This window comes from Delphinapterus leucas, chromosome 1 (genome assembly GCF_059928025.1).
Source record: "Delphinapterus leucas isolate spDelLeu-1000000601 "Yukka" chromosome 1, BTC_Dleu_Yukka2, whole genome shotgun sequence".
NCBI classification, from domain to species: Eukaryota; Metazoa; Chordata; class Mammalia; order Artiodactyla; family Monodontidae; genus Delphinapterus; species Delphinapterus leucas.
Window position 1 is genome coordinate 154,719,947 of NC_143129.1, and position 27,856 is coordinate 154,747,802.

General features: G+C 41.9%; 1 protein-coding gene and 1 pseudogene across 4 annotated transcripts in view; both read right to left on the reverse strand.

Moving 5' to 3' along the window:
* ST3GAL3 (ST3 beta-galactoside alpha-2,3-sialyltransferase 3) overlaps nucleotides 1-27,856 on the reverse strand; it is a 229,152-nt gene that overhangs the window by 96,151 nt on the left and 105,145 nt on the right. For all 4 annotated transcript variants that reach the window (XM_089894613.1, XM_022575499.2, XM_022575498.2 and 1 more), the window contains one exon: nucleotides 1,582-1,624. In XM_089894613.1, coding sequence (XP_089750739.1) covers nucleotides 1,582-1,624 — 43 coding nt within the window. The remainder of the gene's footprint in view (nucleotides 1-1,581; nucleotides 1,625-27,856) is intronic.
* On the reverse strand, nucleotides 6,557-6,848 carry LOC111175709 (small ribosomal subunit protein eS27 pseudogene; annotated as a pseudogene).

Here is a 27,856-nt window from a genome sequence, read left to right on the forward strand (position 1 = left end):
TCACTTGCTTATAGCTTATGCTTGATTTGTTTTTTGCCCAGAGCACTAAATTAAGAATTTTCTAAGGAAGAAGGCTGTGGATTTCCGGCATAATCAAGCCCCAGTCCCTAGATGTTAACATGTGACTGACATGTCTATACTAGCTTGGTATATAGAAGAGACTGTTCTTCCCTCATGGCTGCCTCCATGATGTATAAAAGCTGGGAGAATTACAACACCTGAACTCATAGTATGAGGCACCAGAGCCAAGAAGCCAGTTGCCAGGAAAAGGGGCTAGATGCCAGACAATTCAGTGGGAAAGCCAAATAACCCTGGGTTTGATGCCTCGTATGTAGGTGCAGCCGTCACTATCAGAAGCAGCTGTGGTCAAGGCCTCATGCAAGAGAGGAAAGAAAGAGACACAATTCTGATCTTTCACGTCTGTCTGGTACAGGACAGGGGCAGAGGTGTACAAAGATGACTAACCACAGAAAGGAGCCACAGGCAGTTCTGCAACCATTTCCTGCACATCCACCACGTGAGGGGTCCTGTGCAGGGCACGAATGCAGACTGGATAGAGCCCAATCTCCAGGGAGCCCAGTCTAATGAGGGAAGCACACAGGCATCCACCTGTCATCCGTGCAGCCATGCAGCCATCCACGCAGCCATGAATTCAGTGTTTACTGAGCACCTAACAAACATATGGCAGCGCTGCCTAGGTGCTAGGGAGACCAAGAGGGCCAGGACAGGGAAGGACTCTGAAAGAATTAGATACCTATCTGAAAGCCTCCATAAATTCACCATTTCATTTCAATCCTTACAATGACCCTGTGAGGTAGGTATACTGATGTCCTCATGTTACAGGTGAAAGTGGGGTTCAGAGTGGTTAAGTGGTCCGCCCCAAATCACAAAGAAAGTAAATGGCAATCTGGGATTTGAACCAAGCATGGTCTGGTTCCGAGCCTGTGCTCTTAATAAATTAATAACTATTACACAGTTAATCATAGTATAATGAGATAATGGGTGTCAGAGGTAGAAAATTCACAGGAAGCAGAGGAAGAGATAATTAATTCTGTATAGGAAGGAGGTGGACTTTAAGTTTTCCTAGTGGACATGCAAGGAAAGGGGATTTCAGACACAGATAAAAAACATATAGAAGAGTAGAAGGGAAAGGGAGGATCGACCTGTGGGAGAGAGACAGGAGTTAAAGCATGCAGGAAGCCTGAGCACAGAAGGCTATGCCTGCCTGGCTGCAGAGCATCTTTGAAAGGCTTTGCAATGCCTCCTGCTGTGACTCCATCATCCTCCACTCTGCAGCAGAAGCCTTTCCTCCTTGTCCTTCAAACTCCTGGCGGGAGCTCCTTCTGTAACAAGCTTCCTGTGCCAGCCAAATCTAAGGCCTTATGTTTGCACCCACAATCTCATCCTCTCCAGGCCCCTGCAGACTGTAATGTGCTCTAAGCTTCAGCTGACAGACTGAGGACAGAGGCCCCAGGGATCCACCAACAACCACAGGTGTGATGAGAGCTGGCCCTTCGAGGGTGGCCCCCAGCTCTCAGACCTCTCTACAACAGAGTCAAGGAACTGTCTCATTCTACTCACAGTTTAGAGTCCAACTTCAGGAGGAAGCCCAAGCGATCATATTCTGAAAAAGAAAAACAAGGCAGAAAATGTCACTGCTGTCAAGCCACTGCTGACACTAGCAGATTACACTCCCCAACCCAGACCCAGACCACAAGGGCGGGCAACTGCTTCCAGATCCAAACACATAAGCCGCAAGTAAATTTAAGTCACCAAACTCTTGCTGAACACCTGTCTTGTGAAGGACCAGGTTCAACGCCAGGTATTTCCCAGGCCTTATAGGCCAACCACTCCTATGCTGACATATAACTGTCCTCCTGTTCAAATGTGGTACTTGAAACTGAAATTTAGCCACTAAATGGGACCCTTGGAGAAGTAAGAGGGTCAGAAGCAACCTCTGCTGCCTCTAAGCTATTAGCTCTAAGATTTATGTTGAATCAGTCATGTTAACTATGGGTAAAAATATGGTAGCAAGGGGTGCTCAAATCCATGGCAATGATCCTCTTCATGACAATCACAAAGAAGTGATAGACCTGATATCATAAAGGACAGGAAATTTAAAATGAAATCTAAAAACAAATTGGTAATATGTTTGCAACAAATGATAAATCATTGATATGGTACTTAATTTCTCTATATCTTGCCTCATTCTAAAACAAAGTTGAAGTAGTTTTACAAAATCTTCTGAAGTACAAGATTTTTTTTTTTTTTTTGCGGTATGCGGGCCTCTCACTGTTGTGGCCTCTCCCATTGCGGAGCACAGGCTCCGGACGCGCAGGCTCAGCAGCCATGGCTCATGGGCCCAGCCGCTCCGCGGCATGTGGGATCCTCCCGGAGCGGGGCACGAACCCGCGTCCTCTGCATCGGCAGGCGGACTCTCAACCACTGCGCCACCAGGGAAGCCCCCACATCTTCTGTTTTTTTAAAGCCAGGAATCTAGATCTTAAATTCCAGAGGTTAAAATTCCTTTATTTGTAAATACTGGCAATAGATTCAAGAAAAAATGAAAGATTATGAGGATCACCCAAAGTATGTCCATGGACGGGATTCAGGCAGCAGGCTAACAGTTTGTAAACTCTGTCCTACACTGGCAGAGGGCTGGAGGCGTTTTTCTTTTGTGGCTGCATACTTAATAAATATTTGTTAACTGTTCTTATCAGGATTATTTGGTTACAGTGGTCATAAATCCAACAGGATGCTAAGATGCTAAGACAGTTTCAGCCAAGCCTCTAGGATGATAAGTTTCAGACACTGAAGTGAGGTGCTAGACTAGGATGCAGATTTTCCAAGGAAATATCTGAAAACTTGTTACATCATTCTAAAAGCTCTCCCAACATCAAATATAAAAGTAACTGGTTGTGAGACATTAAGGGAGAGAGGACTTGAAGAATTTCTTTGGAGACAGCAGTGTTATGAACTCCACCTTCCTGCAGGGGAAAAATGGGTAGTACTTGGCTCTTACTCAAGCCTGGTGAGAAAAGCTTAACATGATCCTTAAAGAATGGGGAATACAGTGGACTGCCAGGTGTCTGAATTCTACCTGAGAAACATAAAGGACACAAGATGCACTGGCTGCAAAGGATAGAGCTGCATGGCAACTGGCCTGCACGCCCAGAATTTGTTGCAGAAAATGATGCATGAATAAGCTAGTTTGGGTTGTTTTAGGTCCTTTCCTAAAGATGTGTCCAGCAGGCTGAAGGGTCCTCAGCAGATAGAATCAAGAGCAGACACCGGGAGTCCCAGGAGCTACAGAAGGAGTGAGTGACAAGGCTTTGGTGAGTGCATTGCCCACATCAGGAGACCTACAGAGGAGAGGTCCCCAGATGGAGGGGTCTCCCAAATGTCTACAAGAGAACCCCACAAGGGTCAGCTTTACACACTTGCCAGTTCAGGGAGTGCTGACACTATCTCGTGTCTTCTCTGCTCATTCCCTCTCCTTCCCCACCAACTCCAGAGAGGTCCAAAACCGCAGCCAGCAACTGGGGGACGAGTGGAAGGAGGACAAGCAGGGCACATCCCCTCCCTGGGTCGGCACCGCTGGTTCTAAGCCCTGTGCAGGGAGGGGAAGTCACTGCAGCTCTGAACGAACAGAAAGCTATGACCATTGCCATAAGGCAGGACACTAATTTTGGAACTGGTGATTCAATGTGACCATGGGATTTCTGTTACCTCAGAGGTACCAAAAAGTTCTCTGGACCTCCCACACTGAAAATGTCTTATGGGGACAGAGAGACACCAATGAAAGTGGCTGTGATTATCCCCTGATGTCTCCTGCATGTTCAACATACTGGTTGCACTAACTTCGGCAAATACGGTGATTCAGCGGTTCAGGTAACCAAAGCATGGGAAGGGCCAGGGTGCAGAGGGCTTCAGAGATGACTGAAAGTGACTGGAATGCCAGCAGGCCTCCCTCAGTTAGCTTTACTCTCCCCGACTAGCTTTCTTCCTAAGTCAGGACACATAGCCAGTAGCAATTCTCAGGCCACATCTTCAGTTCTGCCACTGAAAAGGGCATGAGACCTGGCATCTCTGCTCCTAATGGCAAAACTCCCAGGGAAGGGCTACAAGTGGTCTAGCTTGCATCAGCTCCTCACCCACTGTCTGAATCACAGTGATCAAGAAGATGGGGTTTGTGAAAAGTTATGATTCTGACATGACACACCTGGTTAGAAGGAGCATTTACCAGAAGGAGGAATGTGTCGTCCTGAACAAATAAAAGCTCCTGGGAACAGCAAGTCCTTGGAAAACTTAAAGCTAGCCCAATCTCCCAAGTATAATAGGTATACCCACTGTTAAAATGGGCCATAGACTTTTTTTCTCCTGTCCTCGTCCATTCTGCTGTGGGTTTTTTCTTCCTTGGCCAATCTCCTCTTTAAATCTTTCTCATAATGCCCTCTGGACCCCATATGCCAATCACCTGGCTTACTTCCCTCTACCTCCTAGCAGACCTGAAGCCTGAAGCCTGACTCTGCCCTGCAAGACCTGGCTTTTCCTGTGGCTCTCAATAGGAGGCTGCTTTTTCTCTCAAATGCCAAGCACCTGTGGGTAGTGAGAAGTGAGTGATTATGATGTGCTGTGGTATAGTTTTCACCATTTTTCTTGTGTTTGGGGTTCACTGAGATTCTGTGATCTGTGGGTTTATAGTTTTAATCAAACTTGAAAATGTCTTGGCTGTTACTTCCTCAAAACTTTTTCTGCCCTCCCCTCTTTTCTGGGGGCTCCAGTTACACATGTATCAGGCTGCTTGACATCCCACCACTCACGGACACTCTGTTCATTTGTTTCTAGTAATTTTTAGAGGTTTCTATTGATATATCTTATAGCTCACTACTTTTTCTTCTGCAGTGTCTAATCTGTCATTTATACATTGAGTATATTTTTCTTCTCAAACACTATTTTTCATATCTAAGATTCTTTTTTATATCTTACATGCCTTCCCTTAATATTCTCATGCTTTCTTCTACCTTCTTGAAGATATGAAATATGTTTTAACATCTTTGCCTACTAATTCTATCATTTGTGTTATCTCTACGCCTGTTTCTATCAACTGATTTTTCTCCTCATATGGGCTGTATTTTCAAGCTTTTCTGAACTACCTGGTCATTCTTTTTTTTTTTTTTTTAATTGAAGTATAGTTGATGTACAATATTATATACAATATAATACAATATAGTGATTCACAATTTTTAAAGGTTATACTTCATTTATAGCTATTGTAAAATATTGGCTAAATTCCCTGTGCTGTACAATAATATCATTGTACCTTACTTTATACCTAATAGTTAGCACCTCTTAATCCCCTACCCCTATATTGCCCTGCCTCCCTTCCCTCTCCCCTCTGGAAACTGCTAGTTTGTTCTCTATATCTGTGAGTCTGTTTCTTTTTTGTTATATTCACTAGTTTGCTCTGTTTTTTAGATTCCACATATAAGTGATATAATATAGTATTTGTCTTCTTCTGTCTGACTTATTTCACTTTGCATAATACCCTCCAAGTGCAACCATGTGGTTGCAAATGGCAAAATTTCATTCTTTTTTTGTCTTAATTTATTGAAGTATAGTTGATTTACAATATTGTGTTAGTTTCAGGTGTATAGCACCTGAAGTTATACATATACATTCTTTTTCAGATTATTTTTTCCTTCATATATTATTACAAAATATTGAGTATAGTTCCCTGTAGGTCCTTGTTGGTTAGCTATTTTACATACAGTAGTGTGTATATGTTCATCCCAAACTCCTAATTTATCCCTCCCCCTCTTTCCCCTTTGGTAACTATAAGTTTGCTTTCTATGTCTGTGGGTCTATTTCTGTTTTGTAATATGTACATTTGTATCTTTTTTTTTAGATTCCACATTTTGGCATTATCATATGATATTTGTCTTTGTCTGGCTTACTTCACTTAGTATGATAATCTTTAGGTCCATCCATATTGCTGCAAATGGCATTATTTCATTCTTTTTTATGGCTACGTAATATTCCATTGTATATATGTAGCACATCTTTTTTTATCCATTCATCTGTCAATGGACATTTAGGTTGCTTCCATGTCTTGGCTACTGCAATGAACCTTGGGGTGCATGTATCTTTTCCAATTATAATTTTGTCCAGATATATGTCCAGGAGATCACTGGATCGTATGGTAACTCTATTTTTAGTTTTTTAAGGAACCTCCATACTGTTTTCCATAGTGGCTGTATCAATTTACATTCCCAGCAATAGTGTAGGGGGCTTCCCTCTTCTCCACACCTTCTCCAGTATTTATTATTTGTAGAGTTTTTGATGATAGCCATTCTTACCAATGTGAGGTGATACCTCATTGTGGTTTTGATTTGCATTTCCCTAATAATTAGTGAGGTTGAACCTCTTTTCACATGCCTGTTGACCATCTGCACTTCCTCTTTAGAAAAATGTCTATTTAGGTCTTCTGCGCATTTTTTTAATCCAAAATGTGTTTACTGGGATGGTTTCCTATTCATCTTGATTCCAGGTGCTTTTAGTGCTGCTTTCATCTGAAGGAGCATCCTTCTGCAAGCCTTGCTTTTCCTCCTGTAGGCTGGCAGAGGATGGTAGAGCAGCCAACACACAAAACTACTGTTTGTGCATGGTTAAAGATGGTGGTGATTTGATAGCATCCTGGGCATTTCACATCCATGAAATAGGAATTGGGGCTCTGCACCAGGTGCTTCTTCTTGTGTTTCCTCTTCTCCTCTTCTGGAGAGGGATGAAGGAGATCCTTTGCGAGAGGCATATTCTCGTAGGGAGGTCGTCACCGTGGGAAAGGCTTCTGTGCATTTTTAAATTGGGTGGTTTGTTTATGTTGTTTTATGAGCTGTTTATATATTCTGGGTATTAATTCCTTATTGGTCATATCATTTGCAAATATTTTCTCCCATTCAGTAGGTTGTCTTTTCATTTTGTTGATGGTTTCCTTTGCTGTGCAAAAGCTTTTAAGTTTTATTAGGTCCCATTTGTTTATTCTTGTTTTTATTTCCTTTGCTTTAGGAGAGGAAAGCAAATATTGAAAAAATATTGCTACAATTTATGTCAGAGTGTTCTGCCTATGTTTTCCTCTAGGAGTTTCATAGTATCCAGCCTTACATTTAAGTCTTTAATTCATTTTGAGTTTATTTTTGTATATGGTGTTAGAGAATGTTCTAATTTCACTCTTTTACATGTAGCTGTCCAGCTTTCCCAGCACCACTTACTTGAAGAGACTGTCTTTTCTCCATTGTATGTCCTTGCCTCCTTTGTTTTAGATTAATTGACCACAAGTGCATGGGTTTATTTTTGGGCTATTCTGTTCCATTGATCTATGTGTCTGTTTTTGTGCCAGGACCATACTGTTTTGATTACTGTAGCTTTCTAGCATAGCCTGAAATCAGAGAGTGTGATTTCTCCAACTCTGTTCTTCTTTCTCAAGATTGTTTTGGCTATTCAGGGTCTTTTGTGTTCCCATACAAATTTTAAAATTATTTGTTGTAGTTCTGTGAAAAATGCCATTGGTATTTTGATAGGGATTGCACTGAATCTGTAGGTTGCCTTGGGTAGTATGGTCATTTTCATAATATTAATTCTTCCAGTTAATTCTTCCAACATGGTATATCTTTCCATCTGTTTGTGTTGTCTTCAGTTTTTTTTCATCAGTGTCTTACAGTTTACCAAGCATTATTCCTAGGTATTTTATTCTTTCTGATGTGATAGTAAATGGAATTGTTTCCTTTATTTCTCTCTCTGATAGTTCATTGTTAGTGTATAGAAATGCAGCCTGGAGAGGGGGGGAAGATGGCAGAAGAGTAAGACGTGGAGATCACCTTCCTCCCCACAGATACACCAGAAATACATCTACACGAGGAACAACTCCTACAGAACACCTACTGAATGCTGGCAGAAGACCTCACACGCCCCAAAAGGCAAGAAACTCCCCCACGTACCTGGGTAGGGCAAAAGAAAAAAGAATAAACAGAGACAAAAGAATAGGGACGGGACCTGCACCAGTGCGAGGGAGCTGTGAAGGAGGAAAAGTTTCCACACACTAGGAAGCCCCTTCGCGGGTGGAGACTGCGGGTGGCGGGCGCGGGGGGAAGCTTCGGAGCCGCGGAGGAGAGCACAGCAACAGGGGTGCGGAGGGCAAAGCAGAGAAATTCCCGCACGTTGGATCGGTGCCGACCCGCACTCACCAGCCCGAGAGGCTTGTCTGCTCACCTGCCAGGGCGGGCTGGGCTGGGAGCTGAGGCTCGGGCTTTGGTCGGAGCACAGCGAGAGGGCTGGGGTTGGCGGCCTGAACACAGCCTGCAGGGGGTTAGTGCACCACGGCTAGCCGGGAGGGAGTCCGGGGAAAAGTCTGGACCTACCGAAGAAGCAAGAGACTTTTTCTTCCCTCTTTGTTTCCTGGTGCGTGAGGAGAGGGGATTAAGAACGCTGCTTAAAGGAGCTCCAGAGACGGGCACGAGCCGTGGCTAACAGCGCGGACCCCAGAGACGGGCTTGAGATGCTAAGGCTGCTGCTGCCACCACCAAGAAGCCTGTGTGCAAGCACAGGTCATTATCCACACCTCCCCTCCCGAGAGCCTGTGCAGCCCGCCGCTGCCAGGGTCTCATGATCCAGCGACAACTTCCCCGGGAGAACGCGTGGCGCACCTCAGGCTGGTGCAACATCCCACTGGCCTCTGCCGCTGCAGGCTCACCCCGCATCTGCACCCCTCCCTCCCCCCGGCCTGAGTGAGCCAGAGCCCGTGTGTCAACTGCTGCTTTAACCCCGTCCTGTCTGAGCAAAGAACAGACGCCCTTCTGCGACCTACACGCAGAGGCGGGGCCAAATCCAAAGCTGAGCCCCGGGACCTATGAGAACAAAGAAGAGAAAGGGAAATCTCTCCCAGCAGTCTCAGGAGCAGCGGATTAAATCTCCACAATCAACTTGATGTACCTGCATCTGTGGAATACATGAATAGACAACGAATCATCCCAAATTGAGGAGGTGGACTTTGAGAGCAAGATTTACTATTTTTTCCCCTTTTCCTCTTTTTGTGAGTGTGTATTCTTCTGTGTGAGATTTTGTCTGTATAGCTTTGCTTTCACCATTTGTCCTAGGGTTCTATCCATCCGTTGTTTTGTTTGTTTTTCACTTAAAAAAAATTTTTTTCCTAATAATTATTTTAATAACGTTATTTTATTTTATCTTACTTTATTTTATTTTATCTTCTTTCTTTCTTTCTACTTTTTCTCCCTTTTATTCTGAACCGTGTGGATGAAAGGCTCTTGGTGCTGCTGTCAGGAGTCAGTGCTGTGTCTCTGAGGTGGGAGAGCCAACTTCAGGACACTGGTCCACAAGAGACCTCCCAGCTCCACATAATATCAAATGGTGAAAATCTCCCAGAGATCTCCATCTCAACGCCAGCTCCCAGCTTCACTCAACGACCAGCAAGCTACAGTGCTGGACATCCTATCCCAAACAACTAGCAAGACAGGAACACAACCCCACCCATTAGCAGAGAGGCTGCCTAAAAGCATAATAAGTCCACAGACACCCCAAAACACACCACCAGACGTGGACCTGCCCACCAGAAAGACAAGATCCAGCCTCATCCACCAGAACACAGGCACTAGTCCCCTCCACCAGGAAGCCTACACAACCCACTGAACCAGCTTTAGCCACTGAGGACAGACACCAAAAACAACGGGAACTATGAACCTGCAGCCTGCAAAAAGGAGGCCCAAAATACAGTAAGATAAGCAAAATGAGAAGACAGAAAAACACACAGCAGATGAAGGAGCAAGATAAAAACCCACCAGACCTAACAAATGAAGAGGAAATAGGCAGTCTACCCGAAAAAGAATTCAGAATACTGATAGTAAAGACGACCCAAAATCTTGGAAAGAGAATAGAGAAAATGCAAGAAACATTTAACAAGGACCTAGAAAAACCAAAGAAGAAACAAGCAACGATGAACAACACAATAAATGAAATTAAAAATACTCTAGATGGGATCAATAGCAGAATAACTGAGGCAGAAGAACGGATAAGTGACCTGGAAGATAAAATAGTGGAAATAACTACTGCAGAGCAGAATAAAGAAAAAAGAATGAAAAGAACTGAGGACAGTCTCAGAGACCTCTGGGACAACATTAAACGCACCAACATTCGAATTACAGGGGTCCCAGAAGAAGAAGAGAAAAAGAAAGGGACTGAGAAAATATTTGAAGAGATTATAGTTGAAAACTTCCCTAATATAGGAAAGGAAATAGTTAATCAAGTCCAGGAAGCACAGAGAGTCCCATACAGGATAAATCCAAGGAGAAGCAAGCCAAGACACATATTAATCAAACTGTCAAAAATTAAATACAAAGAAAACATATTAAAAGCAGCAAGGGAAGAACAACAAATAACACACAAGGGAATCCCCATAAGGTTAACAGCTGATCTTTCAGCAGAAACTCTTCAAGCCAGAAGGGACTGGCAGGACATATTTAAAGTGATGAAGGAGAAAAACCTATAACCAAGATTACTCTACCCAGCAAGGATCTCATTCAGATTTGATGGAGAAATTAAAACCTTTACAGACAAGCAAAAGCTGAGAGAGTTCAGCACCACCAAACCAGCTTTACAACCAATGCTAAAGGGACTTCTCTAGGCAAGAAACACAAGACAAGGAAAAGATCTACAATACCAAACCCAAAACAATTAAGAAAATGGGAATAGGAACATACATATCGATAATTACCTTAACTGTAAATGGATTAAATGCTCCCACCAAAAGACACAGACTGGCTGAATGGATACAAAAACAAGACCCATATATATGCTGTCTACAAGAGACCCACTTCAGACCTAGAGACACATACAGACTGAAAGTAAGGGGATGGAAAAAGATATTCCATGCAAATGGAAACCAAAAGAAAGCTGGAGTAGTAATTCTCATATCAGACAAAATAGACTTTAAAATAAAGACAATTAGAAGAGACAAAGAAGGACACTACATAATGATCAAGGGATCGATCCAAGAAGAAGATATAACAATTGTAAACATTTATGCACCCAACATAGGAACACCTCAATACATAAGGCAAATACTAAAAGCCATAAAAGGGGAAATTGACAGTAACACAGTCATAGTAGGGGACTTTAACACCCCACTTTCACCAATGGACAGATCATCCAAAATGAAAATAAGGAAACACAAGCTTTAAATGATACATTAAACAAGATGGACTTAATTGATATTTATAGGACATTCCATCCAAAAACAACAGAATACACATTTTTCTCAAGTGCTCATGGAACATTCTCCAGGATAGATCATATCTTGGGTCACAAATCAAGCCTTGGTAAATTTAAGAAAACTGAAATTGTATCAAGTACCTTTTCTGACCACAACGCTATGAGACTAGATATCAATTACAGGAAAAGATCTGTAAAAAATACAAACACATGGAGGCTAAACAATACACTACTTAATAACGAAGTGATCACTGAAGAAATCAAAGAGGAAATAAAAAAATACATAGAAACAAATGACAATGGAGACACGATGACCCGAAACCTATGGGATGCAGCAAAAGCAGTTCTAAGAGGGAAGTTTATAGCAATACAATCCTACCTTAAGAAACAGGAAACATGTCGAATAAACAACCTAACCTTGCACCTAAAGCAATTAGAGAAAGAAGAACAAAAACCCCCCAAAGTTAGCAGAAGGAAAGAAATCATAAAGATCAGATCAGAAATAAATGAAAAAGAAATGAAGCAAACGATAGCAAAGATCAATAAAACTAAAAGCTGGTTCTTTGAGAAGATAAACAAAATTGATAAACCATTAGCCAGACTCATCAAGAAAAAAAGGGAGAAGATTCAAATCAATAGAATTAGAAATGAAAAAGGAGAAGTAACAACTGACACTGCAGAAATACAAAAGATCATGAGAGATTACTACAAGCAACTCTATGCCAATAAAATGGACAACCTGGAAGAAATGGACAAATTCTTAGAAATGCACAACCTGTCAAGACTGAATCAGGAAGAAATAGAAAATATGAACAGACCAATCACAAGCACTGAAATTGAAACTGTGATTAAAAATCTTCCAACAGGGCTTCCCTAGTGGTGCATGGTTCAGAGTCCGCCTGCCGATGCAGGGGACGCGGGTTCGTGTCCACATGCCACGGAGCGGCTGGGCCCATGAGCCATGGCCACTGAGCCTGCGCGTCCGGAGCCTGTGCTCCGCAACGGGAGAGGCCACAACAGTGACAGGCCCGCGTACCGCAAAAAAAAAAAAAAAAAAATCTTCCAACAAACAAAAGCCCAGGACCAGATGGCTTCACAGGCAAATTCTATCAAACATTTAGAGAAGAGCTAACACCTATCCTTCTCGAACTCTTGCAAAATATAGCAGAGGGAGGAACACTCCCAAACTCATTCTACGAGGTCACCATCACCCTGATACCAAAACCAGACAAGGATGTCACAAAGAAAGAAAACTACAGGCCAATATCACTGATGAGCATAGATGCAAAAATCCTCAACAAAATACTAGCAAACAGAATCCAACAGCACATTAAAGGGATCATACACCATGATCAAGTGGGGTTTATTCCAGGAATGCAAGGATTCTTCAAATATGCAAATCAATCAACATGATATACCATATTAACAAACTGAAGGAGAAAAACCATATGATCATCTCAATAGATGCAGAGAAAGCTTTCAACAAAATTCAAAACCCATTTATGATAAAAACCCTGCAGAAAGTAGGCATAGAGGGAACTTTCCTCAACATAATAAAGGCCATATATGACAAACCCACAGCCAACATCGTCCTCAATGGTGAAAAACTGAAAGCATTTCCACTAAGATCAGGAACAAGACAAGGTTGCCCACTCTCACCACTCTTATTCAACATAGTTTTGGAAGTTTTAGCCACAGCAATCAGAGAAGAAAAGGAAATAAAAGGAATCCAAATCGGAAAAGAAGAAGTAAAACTGTCACTGTTTGCAGATGACATGATACTATACATAGAGAATCCTAGAGATGTCACCAGAAGACTACTAGAGCTAATCAATGAATTTGGAAAAGTAGCAGGATACAAAATGAATGCACAGAAATCTCTTGCATTCCTATACACTAATGATGAAAAATCTGAAAGTGAAATCAAGAAAACACTCCCATTTACCACTGCAACAAAAAGAATAAAATATCTAGGAATAAACCTACCTAAGGAGACAAAAGACCTGTATGCAGAAAACTATGACACTGATGAAAGAAATTAAAGATGATACAAATAGATGGAGAGATATACCATGTTCTTGGATTGGAAGAATCAACATTGTGAAAATGACTCTATTACCCAAAGCAATCTACAGATTCAATGCAATCCCTATCAAACTACCACTGGCATTTTTCACAGAACTAGAACAAAAGAATTCACAATTTGTATGGAAACACAAAAGACCCCGAATAGCCAAAGCAATCTTGAGAACGAAAAATGGAGCTGGAGGAATCAGGCTCCCTGACTTCAGACTATACTACAAAGCTAAGTAATCAAGACAGTATGGTACTGGTACAAAAACAGAAATATAGATCAATGGAACAGGATAGAAAGCCCAGAGATAAACCCATGCACATATGGTCACCTTATCTTTGATAAAGGAGTTAGGAATGTACAATGGAGAAAGGACAGCCTCTTCAATAAGTGGTGCTGGGAAAACTGAACAGGTAGGAGCAAAAGTATGAGATTAGAACACTCCCTAACACCATACACAAAAATAAGCTCAAAAGGGATTCAAGACCTAAATGTAATCAAGACAGTATGGTACTGGCACAAAAACAGAAAGATAGATCAATGGAACAGGATAGAAAGCCCAGAGATAAACCCACGCACATATGGACACCTTATCTTTGATAAAGGTGGCAGGAATGTACAGTGGAGAAAGGACAGCCTCTTCAGTAAGTGGTGCTGGGAAAACTGGACAGGTACATATAAAAGTATGAGATTAGATCACTCCCTAACACCATACACAAAAATAAGCTCAAAATGGATTAAAGACCTAAATGTAAGGCCAGAAACTATCAAACTCTTAGAGGAAAACATAGGCAGAACACTCTATGACATAAATCACAGCAAGATCCTTTCTGACCCACCTCCTAGAGTAATGGAAATAAAAACAAAAATAAACAAATGGGACCTAATGAAACTTCAAAGCTTTTGCACAGCAAAGGAAACCATAAACAAGACCAAAAGACAACCCTCAGAATGGGAGAAAATATTTGCAAATGAAGCAACTGACAAAGGATTAATCTCCAAAATTTACAAGCAGCTCATGCAGCTCAATAACAAAAAAACAAACAACCCAATCCAAAAATGGGCAGAAGACCTAAATAGACATTTCTCCAAAGAAGATATACAGACTGCCAACAAACACATGAAAGAATGCTCAACATCATTAATCATTAGAGAAATGCAAATCAAAACTACAATGAGATATCATCTCACACCAGTCAGAATGGCCATCATCAAAAAATCTAGAAACAATAAATGCTGGAGAGGGTGTGGAGAAAAGGGAACACTCTTGCACTGCTGGTGGGAATGTGAATTGGTTCAGCAACTATGGAGAACAGTATGGAAGTTCCTTAAAAAACTACAAATAGAACTACCATATGACCCAGCAATCCCACTACTGGGCATATACCCTGAGAAAACCAAAATTCAAAAAGAGTCATGTACCAAAATGTTCATTGCAGCTCTATTTACAATAGCCCGGAGATGGAAACAACCTAAGTGCCCATCATCAGATGAATGGATAAAGAAGATGTGGCACATATATACAATGGAATATTACTCAGCCATAAAAAGAAACGAAATTGAGCTATTTGTAATGAGGTGGATAGACCTAGAGTCTGTCATACAGAGTAAAGTAAGTCAGAAAGAAAAAGACAAATACCGTATGCTAACACATATATATGGAATCTAAGAAAAAAAAATGTCATGAAGAACCTAGGTGTAAGACGGGAATAAAGGCACAGACCTACTAGAGAATGGACTTGAGGATATGGGGAGGGGGAAGGGTAAGCTGTGACAAAGTGAGAGAGAGGCATGGACATATATACACTACCAAATGTAAAATAGATAGCTAGTGGGAAGCAGCTGCATAGCACAGGGAGATCAGCTCGGTGCTTTGTGACCACCTGGATGGGTGGGATAGGGAGGGTGGGAGGGAGGGAGACGCAAGAGGGAGGAGATATGGGAACATATGTATATGTATAACTGATTCACTTTGTTATAAAGCAGAAACTAACACATCATTGTAAAGCAATTATACTCCAATAAAGATGTAAAGAAAAAAAAAAAAAAAGAAATGCAACCTGGTCATTCTTGATTGGGTGTCAACCATGTGAATTTTACCTTGTTGGATGCAGAATATTTGTGCATTCCTTAAGTATTTTTGAGGCACTGTTTAATTAGTGAGAAACAGTTTGATCCTTTCAACGCTTGCTTTTAAGCTTTGCAGGGCTCGGTTTAGAGGCAAAAGTGGACTTTAGAGCTAATTTGCACCATTACTAATTTTGCCCCACTGCTAAGGCAATACCCTTCTAAGTACGCTATGTGATGCCTCATGTATTATGACATTTCCCCATTATTCCCAGCCCTGTGTGAGCTATAGAGAGTACTCTTCCTGCTCCTTTTCAGTGCTTCTTTCCTTGGCCTCCAGTCGTTTCCTCACACACGTGTTTTGATCAGCTGAGGAGTCCAAGCAGTCCTCAGCAGTGGACTCTCTCTGTGCAGCTCTCTCCTCTCTGGTACTCGGCCCATGAATTCTGGCTGCCTTGGTCTCCTCAAATTTTCAACTCTGTTTCCTCTTAGGAAGACTCTTGGGTTCTGTTTGTGTTCTTCTTCCCTGTGCTGTGGTCTGGAAATCTCATTTGTTTCCCTTCTTTCAAAGATCAGGGTCCTGGGCTACCTATTGTTCAATGTCTGAAGAAACTTTTTTTATTTTTTTCATATATTTTGTCTAGTTTTCAGTTGTTTCTCCTCCTTTCTTCACTTTTTCCCTATCTGGGAAAAAGTCTATCTGGTCTAGACTTCACCTTGCTTAACTATTCAGTTTAGCCGGCCCAATGATCTTTCCATTGCACCCAAACCAAATCTCTCATTCCTGCTCAACCCTCTCTACAGAGCCTGAGCTCCAGACTTGTGTATGCAGCTGACATCTCCACTTTGACATCCTATAGTTACCTGAAACTCAGGCTGCCTCACACAGAGTTCATTTTCACCACCCTTACACGTGTACAACCTCCTCCTGTATTCCCTACCTTGATGAACGGTACCACTTTTCACCCAGCTGCCCAAGCTGGAGACCTGAGAGAACTCCTTGATCCGTGCTTCTCTCTTATTTCATTTAATTAAATACCATGTCCTTTTAATTTCGTCTTCTACGTGGATCTCAAGTCCACTGACTTTTCTCCATTTCTACCATTCTTGATTAAGCCAGCTTCACTTCTCACCTCAGTTACTGTTAACAGCCTCCTACCAGGTTTCCCTGCGTCCTGTCTTGTCCCTTTCTAATGGATTCTCCACGATGTAACTAGAGCAATCTTCCTATAAGATAAATATGATTATGTCATAACTCTGCTTAAAACATTCAAACGGCCTCTACCGTTCTCAGAATAAATGCCAGTCTCTTAGCTTACAAGGGCCTTCATGATCTGGCCTACAGTGACCACCCTAAGTTCACTCTGACTCCCTGCATCACCCAACCCTGCCCCTGCCATGTTCTATGCTCCAGCCAGACTGAGCTATGTTATGTTCCTCCAAAGTACCTTATCACTTCCAGGCCTTCGTGCCTGCTTTTCCCTTCACGTAAAGTATCATTCCCAACCCCTTTTCACATTGGTTATTTCCTACATATGGCCCCTAAATGACCCACAGTCACCTCAAACTCAAAATGCTATAAATCAGACTTATCTTCACCCTGTTCCCTGCCCTCCCGACAGCCTGTTTTGTTTCTTTGGTAACGGCATCACCATTCAGTCCCCCAAGAACGAAGTTTTTGGTGTGTCCTATTTCTCTCATTTCTACCATGAGATCCTCCTCCCTCTACCATGGTCACTGCTTTTGCTGGAGTCTTCACTGTTGCTTAGGCCATGCAGCAACCACGTAATCTGTCTCTACCTGTCTTCCCAGCCCCATCTTCTGCCAGTTCAGGCGCCTTCATGCCTGAGACCTACTGCAGATGGTGCTCCCTCAATCTATAATGCTCTCACTCCCCTTGTTAACTTGGTAAATTCCCACTCGTCCTTCAAGATATAGCTGTCACCAAAGCTAAACGTAATAGACATTGTTGTAGTGCCATAAGGACCTCCATGATTCGGCCTTTACCTACCTTTCCGGCTCTATCTTGTACTATCTTCTCTCTTGGGCACTGTGCTCTGGCCATTCTGGCCGTCTCTCAGTTCCATGAATGAGCCATGAATTCTCTCAACATACGCCTTTTCTTAGAAGCAGTTTTTTCTGCCTGAAACATGTCCTCCTCTCTTTATGTGGTTAGTTCCTGCTCATTTTTAAGGCCCTAGTTCAAATGTACTCTTTTAGAAGAGCATGCCTTGACCCTCCTGTCTGGCTTGTGCCCCTCCTACATGCTCCTTTCACACAGTGTCTTACTTGCCCTCATAGCAATTACTCTATTATACAAATGTAATTATACATTTGTCAGACTATTTGACTGGTGGCTCTCCTCCACAGACTAAAAGTTCTAAGGCTGCATCACCTAACACTGTGCTTGGCATGATAAATGAGTGATGAATGACAACCCCTACTCTGATCTAAACTGTTAGCCTAAGTGTCCCCTTTTCTGTGCTCTCCACCAGACTTGTAGAACTTAACGCAGTTCTGCTTATTTGCTCACGAGTCTGTAGTGCACATCTGTTGTCTCTGTCCTCTTTTAGAAAGAAGCCCCTTGAATTTCTTTCAGGGAACTACCCTTCTCCCATTGCAGACAAGTGGTCAGACTATCAATGGGATGTGCCTTTCCAAAGTGTGGATACTTGACAAAAGCTAGGTTGGTTGGACTCTTTCTCTTGCAAGCTGAGTGACACCAGGGAGAAAAACAGCACGCTGAAGAGATGGAACACTTGCTTCAATCTAGATTCCCGGCACTGCCCTTAATGTGTTTTCTGAGGGCCGGTTGTTTGGCTTTTAATTTGATTCTGTGGGTTCCCATGTCCTTCTGGTAAATTTCTTTTCCTTTTAAGTCAGTCAGGGCCAGTTTCTTTTGCTTACAATAAATAATCCTAACTGTATGTATCTGTATCTCTAGCACCTAATACAGGGTCTGGCATAGTTGGTGCTCCATACATATGCTGAATGAAAGGAAGAATGAACGTGACCAAATGACCAAGAGAATCTAGTGAGGAGCCCTAAGACCTGATTCTTTGTCTTCCTCCACCTCTTGCTGCCTCTCCCAGCCACTAGCCCAACCACCTTTTAAGGTGGTGCTTCTCTTGCTCTGGGCATTCTTGGTTCCCAGCCCATCCAGCTGATTACATCAAAGTCACCTGCCTATGGAGCGCCTGCCCTGGCTCTTCTTGGGCACTCTTCCTTAATTGCAGTTTCTGGCTTTTACTTTGGGGTTCCTTTTTGATGACTCCAAATTTGTCAGGGTAATTTCCTCCTGTCATTTATAAAAGCCTAAAATTTAACCTTCTCCACAAAGACTTCTGGAGGCTCCTGAGTAACACATTACTGCCCCATCTCCAACCCAGCCAGGGATCTTATCTGACAAGCATTCTATTCTCACATTCACAAGCGGTTACTGAATATGCCACATATTCCTAAGCTGTTACTGTGCACAGTCCCTCACAGAGTTCTCTGACTAGCAGGAAAGCTTAAGTATAATCTTTAGGAAATATAAACCAGAATAGAAAGCGATCAGGAAGTCATAGGCATAACGCTCTGGAGATACAGCAGCAGAGCTTCTTATTGTTGGGTTTGGGCAAGGTTGCAGATCCCAGAGCATCTCACTGTATACAAATGTGTTCTTGAAGTAGCATGTGAGTTCAGCTTATACAATGGAAATGTTATTTTGCGTGTACCGACTCTACAGGGACAATTCATCTCTGGGGAAGCTGGCAGTAAAGCCCAGGTCTCACCGGCAGTCCACTCACCGCAAATCTGTAATAAGAAAGACCCTGGATACACAAAAATAAACTCAAAATGGATTAAAGACCTAAATGTAAGACCAGACACTATTAAAACACTTAAGAGGAAAACATAGGCAGAACACTCTTTGACATAAACCACAGGAACATCTTTTTAAACCACCTCCTAGCATAAGGAAAATTAAAACAAAAATAAACAAATGGGGGACAATCCTGCAGCCTGTGGAATGAAAACCACATTCACAGATAGACAAAATGAAAAGGCAGAGGACTATATACCAGATGAAGGAACAAGATAAAACCCCAGAAAAACAACTAAATGAAGTGGAGATAGGCAACCTCCCAAAAAAGAATTCAGAATAATGATAAGGAAGATGATCCAGGACCTCAGAAAAAGAATGGAGGCAAAAATTGAGAAGATGCAAGAAATGTTTAACAAAGACCTAGAAGAACTAAAGAACAAACACCTAGAAGAATTAAAGAACAAACAAACAGAGATGAACAATACAATCACTGAAATGAAAACTACATTAGAAGGAATCAATAGCAGAATAACTGATGCAGAAAAACAGATAAGTGATCTGAAAGACAGAATGGTGGAATTCACTGCCATGGAACAGAATAAAGAAAAAGGAATGAAAAGAAATGAAGACAGCCTAAGAGACCTCTGGGACAACATTAAACGCAACGACATTCACATTTTAGGGGTACCAGAAGGAGAAGAGAGAGAGAGAAAGGACCCAAGAAAATATTTGAAGACATTATAGTTGAAAACTTCCCTAACATGGGAAAGGAAATAGCCACCCAAGTCCAGGAAGTGCAGAGAGTCCCAGGCAGGATAAACCCAAGGAGAAACACGCCAAGACACACAGTAACCAAATTGACAAAAATTAAAGACAAATAAAAATTATTGAAAGCAACAAGGGAAAAACAACAAATAACATATAAGGGAACTCCCATAAGGTTAACAGCTGATTTTTCACAGAAACTCTATAAGCCAGAAGGGAGTGGCACGATATATTTAAAGTGATAAAAGGGAAGAACCTACAACCAAGATTACTCTACCTGGCAAGGATCTCATTCACATTTGACAGAGAAATCAAAATCTTTACAGACAAGCAAAAGCTAAGAGAATTCAGCACCACCAAACCAGCTCTACAACAAATGCTAAAGAAACTTCTCTAAGTGGGAAACACAAGAGAAGAAAAGGACCTACAAAAACAAACCCAAAACAATTAAGAAAATGGTAATAGGAACATACATATTAATAATTACCTTAATTATGAATGGATTAAATGCTCCAACCAAAAGACACAAGCTCACTGAATGGATTTAAAAACAAGACCCATCAATATGCTGTCTTCAAGAAACCCACTTTAGACCTAGGGACACATACAGACTGAAAGTGAGGGGATGGAAAAAGATATTCCATGCAAATGGAAATCAAAAGAAAGCTGGAGTAGCAATACTCATATCAGATAAAATAGACTTTAAAATAAGGAATGCTACAAGAGACAAGGAAGGACACTACATAATGATCAAGGGATCAATCCAAGAAGAAGATATAACAATTATAAATATATATGCACCCAACATAGGAGCACCTCAATACATAAGGCAACTGCTAACAGCTATAGAAGAGGAAATTGACAGTAACACAATAATAGTGGGGGGCTTTAACACCTCACTTACACCAATGGACAGATCATCCAGACAGAAAATTAATAAGGAAATGCAAGTTTTAAATGACACAATAGACCAGACATATTTAATTGATATTTATAGGACATTCCATCTGAAAACAGCAGATTACACTTTCTTCTCAAGTGCACACAGAACCTTCTCCAGGATAGATCACATCTTGGGTCACACATCAAGCCTCAGTAAATTTAATAAACTTGGAATCATATCAAGCATCTTTTGTGACCACAATGCTATGAGATTAGAAATAAATTACAGGGAAATAAACGTAAAAAACACAAACACATGGAGGCTAAACAATATGTTACTAAATAACCAAGAGATCACTGAAGAAATCAAAGAGGAAATCAAAAATTACCTAGAGGCAAATGACAACGAAAACACAAGTATCCAAAACCTATGGGATGCAGCAAAAGCAGTTCTAAGAGGGAAGTTTATAGTAATATAATCCTGCCTCAAGAAACAAGAAAAATCTCAAATAAGCAATCTAACCTTACACCTAAAGGAACTAGAGAAAGAAGAACCAACAAAACCCAAAGTTAGTAGGAGGAAAGAAATCATAAAGATCAGAGCAGAAATAAATGAAATAGAAACAAAGAAAACAATAGCAAAGATAAAGAAAACTAAAAGCTGTTTCTCTGAGAAGATAAAATTGATAAACCTTTAGCCAAATTCATCAAGAAAAAAGAGGAAGAGGACTCAAATCAATAAAAATTAGAAATGAAAAAGGAGAAGTTACAACAGACACCGCAGAAATACAAAGCATCATAAGAGACTACTACAAGCAACTCTATGCCAATAAAATGGACAACCTGGAAGAAATGGACATGGACTTCCCTGGTGGTGCAGTGGTTAAGAATCTGCCTGCCAATGCAGGGAACACAGGTTCAAGCCCTGGTCTGGGAAGATCCCACATGCCACGGAACAGCTAAGCCCGTACGCCACAACTACTGAAGCCTGCACTCCACAGCTACTGAAGCCTGTGCGCCTAGAGCCTGAGCTCCGCAACAAGAGAAGCCACTGCAGTGAGAAGTGTGCACACTGCAACAGAGAGTAGCCCCCACTCACCGCAACTAGAGAAAGCCTGCGTGCAGCAACGAAGACCCAACTCAGCCAAAAAAAAAGAAATGGACAAATTCTTAGAAAGGTATAACCTTCCAAGACTGAACCAGGAAGAAGAGAAAATATGAACAGACCAATCACAAGTAATGAAACTGAAACTGTGATTGAAAATCTTCCAACAAACAAAAGTCCAAGACCAGATGGCTTCACAGGTGAATTCTATCAAACATTTAGAGAAGAGCTAATACCCATCCTTCTCAAACTCTTCCAAAAAACTGCAAAGGAAGGAACACTCCCAAACTCATTCTACGAGGCCACCATCACCCTCATACCAAAACCAGACAAAGATACTACAAAAAAAGAAAATTACAGACGAATATCACTGATGAATATAGGTGCAAAAATCCTCAACAAAATACTAGCAAACAATCCAACAACACATTAAAAGGATCATACACCATGATCAAGTGGGATTTATCCCAGGGATGCAAGGATTCTTCAACATATGCAAATCAATCAATGTGATACACCATATTAACAAATTGAAGAATAAAAATCATATGATCATCTCAATAGATGCAGAAAAAGCTTTTGACAAAATTCAACACCCATTTATGGACAACTGATGGGAACATGCTGTATAGCACAGGGAAGTCACCTAGTGCACTGTGGTAAACTAAATGAGGGGGAAGTCCAAAAGGGAGGGGATATCTGTATGTGTATGGCTGATACATTTTGTTGTGCAGTGGAGGCTAACACAACATTGTAAAGCAACCATACTCCAAAAATTAACTAAAAATTAACTAAAAAAAAAAAAAAAAGATCCTGGGACTCTCAAGTCACCAGGCACAATGTGCGCTGACGTATATGTACAGCTCTCCTGGCACCTGAAGGTACTCTCCTCCCAGGTGTCAGAGCAGCAAGACCACAGCTGCACAGTGAAGGGGAGATGTTTAGTCTGGTGGTTTAGGCTCCCTGCCTCAGCCAGGCTGGAAAGCCCTGACCAAGGAGCACATGTGTGTCCCCTGCCTGGCTCAAGGTGGGAAGTGGCATGCATGATGCAAATCTCTGCTCTTCTCCTCCACACGTGTACCACGCCAGACCTGTGGATGCATAAAGTGCCTGTTCAGATGCTGTCTTTGAAACTAACGATTAACTCTTCCACTGGCATTTCAAAGGAAGAAGTTGGTGTTCTGAACTCAGAGAGACTCCTGGAAGGTTCAGAAACTGGACATAAACAAAAGGAGGCCATGCACTAAAGTGTGTATGCACCTAATAATGTCTCTGTATCAGGCAAAATTAACAGAATTACAAGGAGAAATATACAGTGGGTCTCCTGTCATTATAACGGGAACCTTATAGACCACTGAAGAATCAGGTTCACAGAATCAGTTGAGAAATCAGAAGATTTGAACAGAACAGTGAATAAATTTTGAACTAGCTGATACACAGAGTACCTTACACCTGACAAGTGGAGAATACACATTCTTTTTAAGCATATTTGGAACCTTTATGAAAACTGACCACCTGAGAGGCATAAACCCTGAGATAAAAACTAACACACATTGAAACAAGCTCAAGTTTTTAACTTAAAAATATTTATTTTTATATTATAGCAATTCAACATTTAATACATTCCACAACACTTTGTATTTCATTTTGCTCATCATGATTCTATAACGTAAAGAAAATTTTAAATGTTTTCACAATGCCCTGATTAAATAACCCTGAGTCCCCTCCTTTTATCTTAGCAGGGTGTACAAGTGTTATCACTTTCTACTTATGCTCTCATGTTTAAACAGCTGGGGGTACTGACTCCACAGTGATATCCTATTCTAGGATGAAGGGGGGGCTCCCCGAGAGAAAGTGTCCTACTCCAGCTCCACTCTTAGGCCACTGAGCCCTGAAATGGACTTTCAGGGAATATAGGTGCACATCATGAACCAATTGCGCGACTGGCCCTTTCAGTCCTCAGTGACCCACCTCCTTTGATCATTGTAAAGAGCCACCACAAATTCCCATGGGCTGTCACTGTGCTTTGCACAAAGCAGATGCCTATGAGATAACTGCTGCCGATGGCAACAATGAATATTTCCCAGGAAGGCCAGTTTGAGAAACATTATTGAAGTAGATAAAGTTTAGTATATGGGAAAAAACATGGACTTTATCCTATCAGGAAACTGCAGCGCTTCATATTAGAACGCACAAAAGCCAGAAAAGCAGGATAGGCCATTAGGCAAGAAAACTTCAAGCATATAAGAAGCTCTGCTTCTTTAAAGGGGTCTTTGGCTCCAACCTCTGAGATATGATGAATTGCTAAGTGCATAGGGCATAGGGATAAATTGAATGAGGACCTATCCTAACCAAAATAGATCCCTCTTTTCTAAAGAAAAGGCACTGTACAGCCTCGAATAAAAGTCATGGGCTATATTAAACATAAGTAATATATATCCTGGCTTGGGTTGGAGGAAGTTGGCAACAGTTGCAAACGGACATGCCAGACAAAGGGAAGAACTGAGGGAACTACTATTTATTGAGCAACTACTGGGAATTCATGCTGCTCTCAGTACTTTCACCTACACTCTCAGTTTAACCCTTACAACCCTTATGAGGTGGGTATTTTCTCCATTTTACAGAGGAGGAAACAGAGTCTTAGAGAGGGGAAATAATGTGTTCAAGATCCCCAGCCAGCACATGGACCAGCTGGGTGCGGTTGAACCAACCCAGGTCTGGCTCTGCAGCTTCTTTTCTTTACATTACTCTACACTGACTCTCAGAGGAAAACAAGGAAAGCAGACCCCCTCATATTAGGAGAGCTGCCATGAGAGCAATGATCTACCCTTACCTCCCACCCCCTGCCCCAGGGTGGTGTCAAAAGGCCTAGCCATGCCCACACATGAACCATGGGAGTCCACAGAGACCCAAGAGGGGCTGGCCAAAGTGCAAACAGCTCCCACATCATCTCGAGTCAGGAAAATAAATTATCACATAGGATCAGTTAATCAAAGACAAACTAAAATAGGAAAAGCAGTTTTATAAAATAAACACAGAAAAATTCACTGACCTGGACTAAATTAACTGACCCAGTAAAATAACTTAGAAGTTCACAAACTGAAATCCAGTCTCAAATGGGTGTACATTGGTGTGGGGGGAGGAGAGAGGCCTAGCGAGGAGGTCCTGATAAGGCGAGGTGCCCTGTGACTATGCGCCCTCCACCCAAGCACAGCACAGCTGTGACGGTACTGGGGGCCAATGGAGTGTCGAACCTCCATTGGTAGGTGGAAGCCCCATCCCAATGCAAGCAAAGAGGTCATGCACCATTCCCCTTCTATCCTGGGAAGAAAAGAAGATGTCTAGAGCTGGGCATACAGTAAATTCAGTTCTATTCATGGTATCAGGTATGTCCAGACCAATCTAAAAATATTTAGATTCCTTGGGATTTTTCTATGTAGGCAATCATGTCACCTATGAAGACGGTTAGTTCTATTTCTTCCTTTCCCATCTGTATTCTTTTTATTTCTTTTTCCTCTTACTGCACTGGCTAGGACTTTCAGGAGTGGTTCTTGATCTTAGGGGGAGAGCAGTCTTTTACCATTAAGTATGATGTTTGCTGTAGGTTTTTTGTAGATGCCCTATATCAGATTGAAAAAGTCCCCTTCTAAGTTTGCTGAAAACTTTTATCATGAGTAGATGTTGAATTGTATCAAATGCTTTATCAATTGCCATGACCATGTAGTTTTTCTTCTTTAGACAGTTAATAGGGTAGATTACACTGATTGATTTTTGAATGTTGAACCAGCCTTCCATTCCCAGAATAAAGCCTACGTGGGCACCAAGTTTGGGAAGTTTAAGCCATTATTTTTTCAAACATTTCTTCTGTACCGCACTCTTCTCTCCTTCTGGGACTCCAATGACACAGATGGTAAACCTTCCAGTATTGTCCCATAAGTCACTGAGACTTCGTTCAGCCTCTTTAATCTTTTCTCCTCGTTGTTCAGATTGGATAGTTTCTATTGCTTTATTTTCGAGTTTACCGATTCTTTCCTCTGTCATCTCCATTTTGTGATTGAGCCCATGCAGCAGAGTTTTTAAATTTTCCATTATCGTTATCTTTTTTCTTGTATCTCCATTTGGTTTATATATATATATTTGGTTCACGGGGTTATTTTTTTGGCCAACACTTTCTATCTTTCCATTCATGTCAACAATGTTTACCCTTACTTTTGGGGGCATTTTTTTTTTAACAGTTTACTTACTAGATTACCAGTTTGTTATGAAAGGATTCAACTCAGCAACAGCCAGATGGAAGAGGTGGGGAAAGGGGGCCAGGAGCTTTTTTATAAAAGCTACTTTAAAGTCTGTCAGATTATTACAACATCTGTGTCATCTCAGCATTGGCATCTATTTATTTATTTATTTATTGTTGGCTGTGTTGGGTCCTCATTGCTGCACACGGGCTTTCTCTAGTTATGGCGAGCAGGAGTTACTCTTCGTTGCGGTGCGTGGGCTTCTCATTGTGGTGGCTTCTCTCGTTGCAAAGCACAGGCTCTAGGTGCGTGGGTTTCAGTAGCTGTGGCACGTGAGCTCAGTAGTTGTGGCTTGCGGGCTCTAGAGTGCAGGCTCAGTAGTTGTGGTGCACGGGCTTAGCTGTTCTATGGCATGTGGGATCTTCCCGGACCAGGGCTCGAACCCGTGTCCCCTGCACTAGCAGGCGGATTCTTAACCACTGCACCACCAAGGAAGCCGTGGCATCGGCATCCTCTGATCGCCTCTCCCAGGCAAGTTGCGATTTTCTGAGTTCTTCATGTGATAATTAATTTTAGATTGTATCCTCTATATTTTGAATATTATGTCATGAAACTTCAGGTCTTATTTAAATTCAGTGGAGAATGTTGATATTTTTGTTTTACCAGACAATCAGGCAGGTTGGATTTAGTTGGCAAGTTCTGACCAGCCTTCTTTTGAGTTGTGGTTTCAATGCCAGTTCCATTTTCAAAGCCTGTTCAGGTGTGTACCACCAAGTGTCCAGTCTGGGACTCAGGTGGTGGTCTATCCCTTAGTTCAGTTCTCAAAGTCTTTGGTGGGTTGGTTAGAATCAGATGCACACATGCACAGCTCAGGGCTAGCCCAGAAGTTCATACACAACTTTATGGAGTCGTTTTCCTGAGCTCCTTCCTTTCTGCTCTCCTTGTACTTTCCAGTTCATTGGTCCTCCCCTTTTTGGTTCTCTGGCCAGAAATCTGCGGTTTTAGTTACACTTTCTGCCACACATTTCCTGAACTGTACCCAAATCTGGGACCAAGCAGCAGGAAGGCAGAGAGAGAAAAAAGCAACTGGATTTCACCCCACCCCCTTGGGATTACAGAGAGGAAGATTTGATCAAAGAAGGTTTCCCTTCCTCAGTTTTAGGTGCTTGAAGGCCCCACTGCTGCTACTGGGCACTGCCACCACCACCACCGAGGGGACTGCCTGGGGACTAGGGCATGAGAAAACAGAGAAAAACAACCCTCAGGATTTCCCATCCCTGTCTGAGCCTTAGAGCCCCTTTCCCAACCAGACTCTAGCCATAACTAGAGGTCTTCTGGAATTCTCTCCATTTGTGCCCTTATGTCCACTCTGTTTGTGCCCGGATTTTGGGCTGTCTCGAGTCCAGGACATGGGATACCAGAGGAAAAATGAGAAATTCACTGTCAGGGTGGCAGTACTTCTAATTCTAGTTTTTCCCCCAATCTGTCTACTACTATTTATATTTCAGAGTCTTCAAATAGCTGCTAAATGCATTCTGTCCAGGCCTTTAGCTGCATTCAATGACAGTGATAGATTCTTACACATGTATCTTATACATATAACCTGGTATATATATAAGTATCTATTTATGCAGGGAATATAC